This window comes from Neodiprion pinetum, unplaced genomic scaffold, assembly GCF_021155775.2.
Source record: "Neodiprion pinetum isolate iyNeoPine1 unplaced genomic scaffold, iyNeoPine1.2 ptg000149l, whole genome shotgun sequence".
NCBI lineage: Eukaryota > Metazoa > Arthropoda > Insecta > Hymenoptera > Diprionidae > Neodiprion > Neodiprion pinetum.
Genome location: NW_027184511.1, coordinates 26,907 through 40,141, shown reverse-complemented (window position 1 = coordinate 40,141; position 13,235 = coordinate 26,907). Strand labels below are relative to the sequence as shown.

General features: G+C 36.6%; 1 protein-coding gene across 1 annotated transcript; it reads right to left on the bottom strand.

The window, feature by feature from the left end:
* Positions 1 to 389: 389 nt before the first annotated feature.
* LOC124224380 (farnesol dehydrogenase-like) lies at positions 390 to 9,669 on the bottom strand. The gene is made up of 5 exons (XM_046636589.2): positions 9,249 to 9,669; positions 5,688 to 5,814; positions 5,461 to 5,593; positions 3,958 to 4,110; positions 390 to 3,818 (listed from the first exon to the last, which is right to left on the bottom strand). The coding sequence occupies exons 1-5, from the start codon at positions 9,547 to 9,549 to the stop codon at positions 3,780 to 3,782; spliced, it is 753 nt and encodes a 250-aa protein (XP_046492545.1). The 5' UTR covers positions 9,550 to 9,669; the 3' UTR covers positions 390 to 3,779.
* Positions 9,670 to 13,235: the final 3,566 nt, after the last annotated feature.

Below are 13,235 nucleotides of genomic sequence, written 5' to 3'. Positions count from 1 at the left end.
AATCTGGAGATACTTTTATTCGCTGACATTCATAACTGAAACAAAAAAATCCCAATTCTTGCATTCCTGGAAACATCTGTGCGAGCGGGGACAAGGATGCGATTGGCAACCACTTGCTCGAGGGACCGAGTATATCTATATATACACGATTGTGGGCCACCTTCGGTGCATGGCCGCCTAGGTGTCAGGTCGGAAATGGGCCACCTTCGGTGCGTGGCCGCCTAGGTGTCACGTCGACGCTCCAATCTAGCTGGTATCACGAAAAGCCGAGCGTTGGAGATCTCCCTACTCATCTCTGGTTACAGCATCCCGAGACACGCGTGGGCAAAAAAATCAGTGAGAATGCGGCAAAAGTTTCGTATGACAATGAATGCTTTTCATGTAGAGCAAATATGACACGGTGTAAACCACGATCTTACATACAGGTCTGGCAACGAAGGTAGTGGGGGTGGTTCATTTCATGGCCGGTTATTTATCTCACTTCGTGGCCGCCAGGCCGGCGTTTTGATCGAGGGATGGATGATCAACGCGTGCGCAATGCAGCGCCAACCTAATAATAATATTATTATTGTTATTGCAAGTAATGAATCGTTAAGAATGAAAGTAGTTAATATAAATATTAGTATGATATAATTATTATGAATTATATATGTATGGAGACTAGAGGCAAAGAGTATCGTCTCCGTTTCCTATTTACAGCAGTCATTATCGAAATTTATGGTTTACTTATCAAGTTATGGAATACTTGCATCGCTTGCGTTTGAATTAATTTAGGCGGTGACCTAACCGAATAAACCACCAAGCTTGATTAAACCCCAAGCGGGGCTATAACTTAAATATTAGAAAAAAATGTAAACAAATTATCTATATCAATCTCGTTCATTTGAAGGAAAAGAAAATATAAATTTCATGTGTATGTACGAATAATAAATCTACGAAGGTAATAAATGAAATAAACGTATGTTGTTTAAAGAAACGGTGTTGTTTTCATTAGTTAACCAATTTCGATAATTTTTTACACCGCGGTACCGCACATGGTTTAACCACCTTTTTATTTAAAACGCAATAGCGTTTCACGCGTATGTAAGACCGTGAGTATGACGCACGCGCTGATTTTAGGTTATATGCTTCGTTTCAAGTATAATTTCGGTGGCACATTTTCATTCCTACCCTTGCCCTACCCCACGTACATCCCTAGATAGCAGCGCCACAACATGGCTATTTCAAACACTAAAAACCACGGATAACAAGAGAACCACGTCGCTCTGTAGAAAATTGGCTTCGTTGCCAGACCTGTATCAACGAAGATCGAGTCACATAGAAGCGTACGGCTTATGGGCCGCTTGAAGCAAAACTTTCTGCGACTCGTAAATCCGTAGGATGGCTCTACCATCGGTCGACAGTATAGCCATCCGACGCTCGCCTTAGGAAGCTCGTGCTCTCGGCGATTTGTACTCGGCGTGGAGCCATGGTGGGGGGCCACGCTGCTACATCGACCCTCCCCTTATTTCTCCGCCTCTCTTACCGCGCCGGCTTTTGTTTCTTTTTTTTATACATCAAATGATAGTATCTACACGCAATTAATAAATTGTGTGCAGTTGCTCACATTCGATTGAATAAAAAAAAAGTTTAAATAAAAAAAAATAAATAAAAAACGACGAAAAATCTATAAAGAAATACCAGGAGCAAGGTTCACGAAATCCATAAAAATATAGTACTATCTCTATTATGTATTCAGAAAAGCTGAAGCAAAAATTATAGTGCATGAATCGGCTGTCTCGGATATAATAGTCTCACAGCTCTCGAGAATGTACTTGTGATCACGTAAAATAAAAATAATCAATGCTTAAATCGGCAAAAGTATGACAGACATCATACCGACCCCCCACTCTGGGTTCATTATTGATCGGGCGCGAGAGAGAACGCACCATGGCTCCAAACGAGAGCGAGAGAGTTAGCACGATCACCCCAACTGCCGGTCGGAGCCAACCACGGACACTGTACGCATTAGTATAGAGCGCTGTACGTGAGCCGAAAAGCAAAGGCACCACTAGCGACACCTAGCTGTTGGGGTGATAGTTCGTCCGAGCACCCAACTTTTCTTGCTTCAAATAGCCTGCAGGCCGTACACTTCTATGTGACTCGATCTTCGTTGCCTGTATGCAAGACCGTGGTGTAAACCTCCGTGGAGTAAACCTGTAGTGGAATAAGGCTCCGGTCAAGCATCTCTAGACGCCAGGTTCGATTCCTGGCTCCGTCGTTAATTTTTCGAAATCACCAATTTTTCGAATTTACATTCTTTCAACAAATATTCTCTCGTAGATTAATGATTTGCACATCCGCATATCATTCAATAGACGGCATTGCTTGTCTTACGGGCTTCTCATCGGAAGCAAGGATTCAAAAAGGGTAAACACAACATCAACACATTAGAGTCTCCTTATACATCGTGCATGCAGAGAAGAAACTTCTTACTCACATTAACCCATAGACTTATAAAGATAGACTGAGCGCTCTTATGAGCCGCTTGAAGCAAACATTTAAAGGACAGAAATATGCCGGGAGCACTTCTTTCTCTCTCTGACGATATTTGTGGCGGGGATCGAGGCGGTAGAGGAGAATGAGGCGAAATTATGCGCCTATATCTATAGCTATTCCACTTCCACTGCTCCGTTGTCTCCCACCATGACGCCGATTGAAAAGAGAGAGCAGTACTCCCGGTATATCTCTACCCTTTATATGTAATTGTCAGTGTCTCTTATAGGAGCGCTCAGTCTATCTTTATAAGTCTATGGATTAACCTCGAAATATATGCGTGCTTCTATTTATTTCGTGAACGTCAGGACACTAAGGGAGCAACTCATTAAAGCTTGACCTCAAAAAATTGAGCAAAATTGGTCAAAACTGCTTAATGCGGTAATGTAAGTTTGATATTTTTTGGGCGAACGCGCATAGAAATTTTTGCCCACGTTATAGTGAAAAAAACTGGAACACGCGTGTCTTGACCTGTATAATCTAGGGACCTTGAGGATATATTTCAAGCCAGGAGTTCACCAGGTATGTACGTACATGTCAACCATGCGTTCACGAATGTCCGCTAGGTTATCAATGTACGGTCAATATACTCGTAGTCAGAAGTAGTCAAGCGAAACTGTGAAATATTTTTTCGTATCCTGTTACATTCACTTTGGCGATTTCTATACGATGTATAATTTTTGTTTTGACGTTGTCTCGACTTGATATTTTTCAGTATATTCGTCGATGTATGTTTGGCACAGCTTCGACTTTTGACTTATTGACAGTCATTATCACATCTTAGGCAGATATAGTGACCGTTTTGCCAACGCTAAGTCAAATTTTACATCTGTTGAGATTATACTGGCCAAGCTTAGTCAAGTGATAGTCGAAATTTCGACAAATGTACTACCTGGTTTACGTATTTGCTAATGTCTGTTACTCGTCCATTTTCATCGACAATGATAAGAATTCAGATCTTTGATATCATTAATGAGCAAATGAATTAGTTGGCCTAATTTATCCGCTTGTGTTTTTTCCTTTCTCGAAAATTTTTATTAATACAAAATCCATACAATACATATATTTATATGGGTGTATTCAATGACTTGCAAGTTTCTAGATTTACCCGCGTATTCGCATAATAAGCTCGCATGATGACCGTCGATTCGAGTTAAAATTATAAGTTGGAACGAATGCATTCGATCATGCCGTACGAGTATCCTGCGGTCACAGCTCCAGTTTCATAACCACCGGAAATTCGTTCATGATTCGCCAACTGGGCGTAATATCAGCTCACATACCTAAGAGATGAGAGCTTTGAGTGTGGATATAATTATGTATACATACGGACTGCAATGGAGACATTGAAACAATACTTCATAAGAAAACTGAGAAAGTGGCAAGTCGAAAATAATTAGCAATCTTATTATCGGTACATACTTGGAGATGCGGTGGAGTGCCTAATGCATAGACGATGGCGTTAGCTACATCTTCTGGATCCAATGTAGGTCGTTGACTGTAAACCGCCTCAGCCACTGCCTCGGTGGTGGCAACAGCCAAAAATTCTGTCTTGATAAGACCAGGACTGATGCTCTATAAAAGATTTTAATGGGTTTTAGGACCTTTATGGGACTAAATAGATTTCCCTGGTGGAAATAATTTCCACGTCAAACTACGAATTTCATTTCACGATTTTTCTACAAAAATTTCCACGATTAACTAGAGTAATTCGGTGACGTGCATAGTTTTGGCACAGAATTTTTCCGCAAAATATTATACTTTTTCATAGATGTTCGTAGATTTTTGTAATTTGCTCTAACCCGTTGAGTTCATTTGTCGTAGAAATGGATATATTTCTTGTACATTATTGTAGATTTTCGTGAAAAATTTTAATTTTCATTGGTTATCGTATTGGCGTAATTTATTTAACTTTTTGGTCTTGATATTCGTACAGAACCGTAGTTTTCTGTAGATTATTGTACGTTTGCGTAATTTATCGTAGTTTTTTTACACGTCTCTGTAATCCTATGGTCATAATTCCTGCGAAAGTTCATAATTTTTCGTGGATCATTGTATTTTTAGCTAAGTTTTTTCCCCTCATACTTGCCTAATTGAGATAAGATGAGTTCAAAAATATACAACAGATTCTTTAAATCCGTCTAGATCGTACTTATAACATGACACGATCAGTCTTCGGATATAGATCCAAATTCTGCTCAGTAATCTTGTCTGTAATAAGTTTTCCTTGTTAGAGACGTGCAACATCTAGCGGATGGTTTGGATCCAAAATTGTAATTAGTTTTCATAGAAAATTATACATATTCATAATTTTTCGTGAAAATTCGTAACTTTTTGTGGAGTTTGTACTTTTCGATGAATTTCTACGAGGTTCTACGAAGGCAAAAATTCCTAATGTTTGGATCCGAAATTGAAATTATCTTTCATAAGAAGTCGTAAACATTCATAATTGTTCATTAATCCGCGCAGTTTTCTACGAGATTCTAAGAAGAAAATTAAATCTACTTCCAATATGTCATTTTCAATAATTTTTCGTGAAAATTTGTATTTTTTTAATGAAAAATACTACTATTTTTCACGATTATCTACAACCTTCTACACTTTTTTAAGATTTCCTACTATTTTCTACGATTTTCTACAGTCGGTAATTTTTCGTAGTTTGATGTAGAAATTATTTTCGCCAGGGTTCGATTTCAACTAATTGCAGAATTAAGGTTTCAGGGATTTCAGCAAGTCCGTGTAATTTCAAAAATTTCGGAGATCTCGAAGTTTTACTGAATTCCAAACGATTTTACAAGATGCTGGAGATTTTAGAAAGATTTAAATGATTCTGAAGGATTTCAAAGCTTTAACAAGATTGGACGAGGTTTCAGTGATTTTGAGATATTTCATAATCTTCTTTGTGTACATCTTCTACCCACTTACCGTTATTTTGATTTTGGCGTTGGCTTTGATCAACTCTTTCCTCGTGACCTCCGTCATTGCTGTTACCGCGTATTTGCTACTTGGGTATAGACTGTACTTGTCGCTTACTTCGGGAACCCCATGACCCATAACACTGCAAAAAAATGTCAACGACTTATCGTCAACCAGAAGGTAACCAAGGACAACCAAGTCTCACCTCAAAGTGTCAGAGAACAAAGTAAACCAACCTATTGATGTTGATTATGTGACCGTCAACTTGACGCGCCTTCATGGAGCGTACAGCTTCCCTGGTGAAGATAGCGACTGCCAGGACATTGACGTTCAAAATCCGCCGAAATCCCTCCGTATCTCCGTCTGTAAGGTGATTTGATATTGGGTTCAAAAATAATACTGTGCCTCAGTAAGTCAGGGCCAGTTAATTAACAACAGCTGACTTGAACCATATGATCGAATGCAGACCTCGATAGATAGAAATTGCAAATCATCCGAATATCGAGTATGCCATTTTTGAACTCATATTTGACAGGGCTTGTGCAAAAAGGGTAAAAGTTCCAAATTTAATAAATTTGAACTAAGCATGATTTCATACACTTGAAACTGCCCTGTTTCAGTGAAACAATCGTTTGTGCTAGTTAAAGTCCGTCTGGGCCATCTTGTGCGCATCATTGTAGCTGCAGGTAGCTGGAAAAGTTCCAATCGCGTGATGCGAAAGTGGTACAAGTGCACTTGGAGCATCTTTCCCCTGGTTAAATTTTTTACGCCAAACTACGAAACTTTTCTACGATTTTCTACTTCGTTTCGAACAATTTCGTAGTTTCATCGTGGAATTTTCCAAAGAGTATCAGACTTTTACGTAATTTATCGCAGTTTTTTTACTTCTCTATAATTCTGTGCATGGTCATAATTTCTGTGAAAGTTCATCATTTCTGATAGATTATTGTATCTCTAGCTAAGTTTTTTTATCAATAGACTCACCTAATTGAGAGAACATGATATCAAAAATATACGACAGATTCTCTAAATCCTTCTAGATCGTACTCAAAAGATAAGAAGATCAATCTTCAGAAATACACCAAAATTTTGCTCGGTACTTAAGTTGTCTGCAACAAGTTTTCCTTGTGAGAGTGATGCGACATCTAGCGGATGGCTCGGGTCCGAAATTGTAATTAGTTTTCACAGAAAATTGTGAATTTTCATAATTATTAATAGAAAGTATTTTTCTATAAACTGCAACGCGGTTCTACGCAGATAACTTTGTAATGTTTTGGTCCGAAAATGAAATCATCTTTCATAAAAAGTTGTAGGCATTCATAATTTTTCGTTAAGACTCGTAGTTTTCTACGAAATTCTGCGAATAAAATTAAATCTACTTCCAATATGGAATTTTCATTACTTCTCGTAGAAAGTCATAAATATTCATAATTGTTCGTTAATTTACATGGTTTTCTACGAAATTCTACGAAAAAAATTAAATCTACTTTCAACATGCAATTTTCATAATTGTTCATAGAAATTTGTTCATCGATTTTTCACGATTATCTACAATCTTTTAAGATTTTCTGCGACCGCCAATTTTTCGTAGTTTGACGTATAAATTATTTTCGCCAGAGTCCTCAAGTCCGGTCGAACTCATAATTCTAGGTATTATTTTAATGAAACGTATAGCTGGATCAACTATGTCGATATTAACAATGTTTTTAAACGCCTCAAATAGTCAACTTGACTGTGCAGAATGGTCGAATGAACTATACAGAATGAACAAAATAACTATTTTTACAGTTAAAATTACTACTATCGTTTAATGGTCAAATACCCGACATTCCTTCTCCTACAAGGAAAGGTATCGGGGTGCCCCCCCCCGCCATTTCATTTTTAGGATATGTTATTCTCAATCGAAATATAAGCGATCCGTATTTTTTTATCGGCGGAAAATCGGCTTAAAGGAGTGAAATCAACCCCCAAAGTTGGAAATCCCCGGTGGTCGTTTTCCAGTTTCTCATGAAAATGTTGAGATATTTGAATGAAACCAATTGGAGGATAATTCTTAGGGCAAATAATGAAAAATGCATTCTGTCCGATTACGAAAGGGTTAAATGGTAAAAAATCATAAAAGTTTTAAATTACGAATTATTTATAACTAAAAAACTATTGCATGTTTTTTAATTCAATTATTTGCATTTGAAAGAACAGATAATAGATCGTGACACGTGATTTTGAGTTTTTCGTGCAAAATGAAATAAAATACGCCCCTGTCTACCTCATTAATTGTATTCGGTTTATAAAGCTAACAATATCACATTGCTGTATTTTCGTGTTATCCATTATGTGATGAATATAAAATTTCAAAGTCAGAATCGGTTCCAGTGATCTCACAAATCCTTGAAATACCGGGCGCCACAAGATTCCACGACTGCCAAATCAACTCTGCCAGAAGGCGGTCGGAAATTTGGGAGGATAGTTTTTGTCATTAATGCAACCAAATGTTATCTGAACGAATAAGTACCTTAATTGTTGCTTAAAAAGAGCTTTGTAATATTAAATAAGATGAACTGAAGCAAAATAGTACCAATTTGATGGGTTTTGGGTTGCGCGTGTATGGGGGTAATTCACCTTCTGTGTGATATTATTTCGAAAAACGCAAAAACATGTATCCCCTATTTTTTTCTACGATGAAGAATAGCATATTCTAAAATGAACGAAATCGGGGGGGCTTGATACCTAGACTGGGCCAAAAAAATTGACTATTTTTTTTTTTGAAAAATATATTGAGAATATCATTCAGTATGGCAAAAAAAAATTTCATGAAATTTTAAGCCCTTAATATTAACTTTGAGAGGTCTATCATCGCTATTTTTGATTTTTAGTAATAATTTGATGTTTTACGTCAGAACTGTCGAAATATTGAAGTGAAAAAATTTATGTTCACTTATCCCTTTATAAAATTAAATTCCCTACAAAAAAGGTCTGATTATAGATTTTTGTCAGAGAAGCCGTTTCCGAGTAATGAAGCTTAATAAATTGATGTAATTTCTCGATTAATTCTCGATTAATTCTCGATTAATTCTCGAGAAACCGTTTCCGAGTAATTAAGCTTAATAAATTGATATAATTTCTCGATTAATTCTCGATTAATTCTCGATTAATTCTCGAGAAATTATATCAATTTATTAGGCTTAATTACTCGGAAACGGCTTGTCTGACAAAAATCTATAATCAGACCTTTTTTGTAGGGAATTTAATTTTATAAAGGGATAAGTGAACATAAATTTTTTCACTTCAATATTTCGACAGTTCTGACGTAAAACATCAAATTATTACTAAAAATCAAAAATAGCGATGATAGACCTCTTAAAGTTAATATTAAGGGCTTAAAATTTCATGAAATTTTTTTTTTGCCATACTGAATGATATTCTCAATATATTTTTCAAAAAAAAAAATAGTCAATTTTTTTGCCCCAGTCTATTGATACCTTTCCTTGTCAGTGTAGTCGGATGATGTTTTCGCAATACATAGGGAATTTCACAAGCTCCTTAAAAATTCCAATTTTTTCAAGAACGGCCAATAACGGGTGGAAATATTTAATTAAAAATAACTTTCAAAAATTTGACTCCGATTTTTTCACCAAAAATAACTCATGATTGAAATCACAAAACACAAGTCTCTTTAATTGTATCAAAAAATGAGACAGTTTGCTTTTAGATGATTCGAAAATTTGTTCATAGACGACTGCATAGCTTCATAATATGGTCTCAGCTAGTTGCAGTAATGAAAACCGCGTTCTGCTTACCGGAAATTGATGCAAAATGAGCCATCGCAGCGTTATTAACGAGGATGTCGATGCCTCCGAGTGTTTTCTTGATCCATTCGACGACTTCCAGGATTTCTTCTTCCTTGGTGACGTCGCATTTTTTCGCCCAGAGCTTGCCTTTCGCGTCCTGTAGCTTTTCACCAAGTTTTTCGATCTTCTCCACTCGCCTGGCTATGCCGACAACAGTAAGACCCTCTCGAACGAGAGTCTCAACCGTGGCAGCGCCGACTCCAGCACTAGCTCCGGTAACAAGAGCGATTTTTCCTGCCCACCGATCCATCGCAAATTTAAAAATAACACCTTTTACCCGTACAACTAAACATATGACAATTCTACGACTGGCTGGAGAGTTACTGCGCTCGTTTTATATATTATAGCTAGGTATACTGCTCGTCAGCCACACTGCTCATAATACAGAATCCCCTTCTTATAGGCTACAACAGTAGATACTGTATAATAATAATAACAATTCCGTCGACTGCACTGTATTGTGTAAAATATCGCTGCGTCACTAATTCAATTAGAAGGCTACGAGTTTTTCTCAAACAGAAAAGTCATGTCGATTTATACCGACACATTTTATACTTTGTCGGGTTAAAATATCATAGAATCAGGATAGTTAAAGGTAGGTATTATTTTCAGTATTAAACGTAAAGACATTTGCTGCCTCGACTCCAATCATTGGTGGACTATATTTATTTTGTGCTATTCATATTGCCAGTGAAAAGGAAACTACTTGAATTTGAAAATGAATTTCTTCACTTAGACATCCGTTTTAAAATATTTTTACAAAACAGATTTTTTAGTTCCAATTTACAAGAAATCATTTAAAAAACTTGGGGATTACCATAATTACGATCCTCAACGTGGTGTAAATCTATAAACGTCACCTAATCGACACTACCTAATGTTCGGTTACTTTCGGCTATCAAATGTAATGGCCTGCACAAAAAGTTTTCAATAATTGCTGGTTCAAAGATGTTTTGACAAATTGGGTATGTGAATTGTCACCGACTATATATCCTGAGGAAAATGATTTCTAGTATTTACTTCAAATTTTTAGAGAAATTAGAACATTCCGTACAATTTTGTGCAAAATTATTTTCGTACAAAATTGTAAATATGCATAGTTTTTAATAAAAACTTGTAGATTTTCATGTAAATTTGTATTTTTTCAGTAAAAAATCTACAAGACACTACAATTTTTAAAGAAGATTAACAATTCTTTGTGAAAAACTATGCGTATTTACAATTTTGTACGAAATAAGAAAAAAATTCCAATTTCTGTAAAAATTTTCACCAGGGTATAATTGGAAGTTTTCAGATAATTTTTCACACGCATTGTTCAATATTACGAAACGTCTTCGGTTTAGATGATCAACAGACTATCAGAAATCCAGCACAGCTCTCGTCAAACACTTTAAAAATATCGATAACTTCAATAAGCCTCTATGAACGCTTGTCGAGTAGTCATATTGCTCAATATGATGAAACATTGCAGAAAATTATTATACCTACTGCCTGAGATTATAAATTGGCATTTTTCGGCTGCGGTAGTATATTCGCATATATGAACTACTAAAGAGACACAGGTTTTGTTCGAGATAAAAGCTGCGTCGGACAGCGCCGTCTCAGTCAACCGAGAGCCCCGGGCGAGATATTCTTCAGCACCCTATATTTTTTATTATTAACGAGCATTTTACTCACGAAGCGCGAACAAAATCAGTGTTCTCGGCCAAGAAAAGGGCGCCTATTATATTCAGGGCCTAAAATTATGGTATCTTATGAAATTAATTGTAAAAATGAAATAATCCGTGTGGTATTGAATTAAATTCATACAGGGTGTCCCAAAACTTCTAGGACAGCTAAATAACTTAAAAACTTTGAACCGCAGAAAAAATCTTGGATCCTGAGGTTATAGGATTTTTCCCTAATCACACGATCGTGAATTTAAATGAAAGAGACAAATAGCAATTATTATCAGCTACACACTTTAGATCGGCGATCGCCCAATTTTCAAGTTTTTCTTCTTGTTATGTGGTGGCGTTATTATTACTTACCTGATTGATTCCTAGGTCAAGGTGCTGTGCTAGCGCGCGGCACTCGTTGGCCTTGGTACCTCGGATGATTAGGTTGCCCTCCGACTAAATCCGGCGTTGGCACTGATAAAGCAGTGATAGACTTGTGACGTCAAATCACTTCATGTACAAATTAATCAGGCGATGAAAACGTCTATTTCGACCGCCTATACAACACACATAGCGAAACTACATTCCCAGAACGTATTTTTTCAATATTTTTCTCACGTCTGAACAGAATATAGCGGAGACCAGGGCTTGCCGTAACATTTTTTGCCAAAATCTAAATATCTCACGTATGTCGTGAGATATTTACAATTTATTTACTGCATATCGTTTTGTGGTTAGTCCAGTATTATCACATATTTCCATGATATGCGGTGATCCAAGAAAATAAAGTTATTGTACTTCATTCTGCTTCTGGTGTGCTATTATTTTTGACCCTGCTTAGAGATCAGAAGTAACAGCGGCAAAGAGTATTGATCATGTTTATCCACACGAACCTTATTTATAAATTCCGAACTCTACAAAACATTGTACATTGGTCAGTAGAAACATCAAATTTGTATCGACGGTTTTTTTAATAATAATAATAATCCTTTATTTATTATAATTATATTTGCAATACATTTAATTAACAGTAGAGTAGAGCTGGGGGTTGGCAGTGGTAGGTAGAAACACCTGCATTTGCACGACAGACAAGGGAAACTGCCGAAAACCTTGTCCAGATGAAGCCGGACCCGAGTCCAACGCACCGACCAGCAACCCGGCGCCTGAATGGTGTGACCCGTCTTACATTTTTGCAAGATACCGTTCAGGACCTGATTGACAGACGGGGGATTTGAAGTCGTGTGAGGTCCATAAAGTTAGCAACCGAAGTCAATATAATTGACCGAAAGCAGTTTAAGTCTTTCGAGATTTTAGAAATGTTTAAATTTCATTACTTTAAGTCGAGGTTTGAGTAATACGTGGAGCGCACGTTTCTGATGTTTCTCATTATATGATGTTTCTCAGATTTTTTGCATAGTTCTGCAAACCAAAACATATCGTTGGTAATAGTTAGTACTGGTAATTTTTCTCAAAGTTGAGCTAATCGTTGAACGCAGAAGACTAAGCTTCTGAAAAATTTTGCAACCGGCTTCTACTTTTTCTGATACATGTATATTAAATTCCAAAGCCACGTGCCTGTACTTTGTGAGCTGACGCATTTTTCACTTAACAACAATAAAAATCTATTACGCGGACTTATAACACTAAATATTCCGAAAAAATATTTTTATATGATATGGATGATTATGGTTTGTGACAAAGTGATCTGTATGTTCAATTTTACATTCGTGCAAATGGAATCTCGGGTTACCTTCTTGCTATACTACTTTCGATTACCGTGTTCGGTACTCTTTTTATTGCAGGTGGCTACAAACCACATGTCTCTTTTTTAACAGCTTCTTAAACTTTTTCAACTGCACCTTTCGGACACGTAACAATGTAGTTAATTCTCACCTCTCGAAATTAGACAAATGTGCAACAGTGCAAGGTATAACTATGTAGCAGATTATAACTATGAGTACCTTTTGATAACGATAGTACGTACAGCCGACAGGATAAAAATTGACTTTGTGGATAATGTTGCGTTGGAAACAGGATCTAATAATCTGAAAGCTATCGGACGATTTCCCTTGAAAATCAGTCATTGACAAACAGCCGTTGATTTTTCAATAATGTTATTTATATCATTCTGAACATTACAATATTTGTCCTGTGGAAGTCAGATTTTTCCGTCCTTTTTAGCACATTGAGAAACTATGAATTGACAATAATTACTATTTAGCATTTCAACAATTGAGAAGAAAAATATGGTTTGATATTTACGTCAATATTATGCTAA

What these genes read in the sequence shown, in the direction of transcription:
- LOC124224380 (XM_046636589.2), bottom strand. Translation starts at nt 9,549, where the DNA reads ATGGATCGGTGGGCAGGAAAAATCGCTCTTGTTACCGGAGCTAGTGCT. An exon ending in CACATAATCAACATCAATAG is followed by an intron (nt 5,594 to 5,687) that starts GTTGGTTTACTT and finishes ATTTTTTTGCAG; the next exon opens with TGTTATGGGTCATGGGGTTC. An exon ending in ACGCCAAAATCAAAATAACG is followed by an intron (nt 4,111 to 5,460) that starts GTAAGTGGGTAG and finishes AATCTTTTATAG; the next exon opens with AGCATCAGTCCTGGTCTTAT.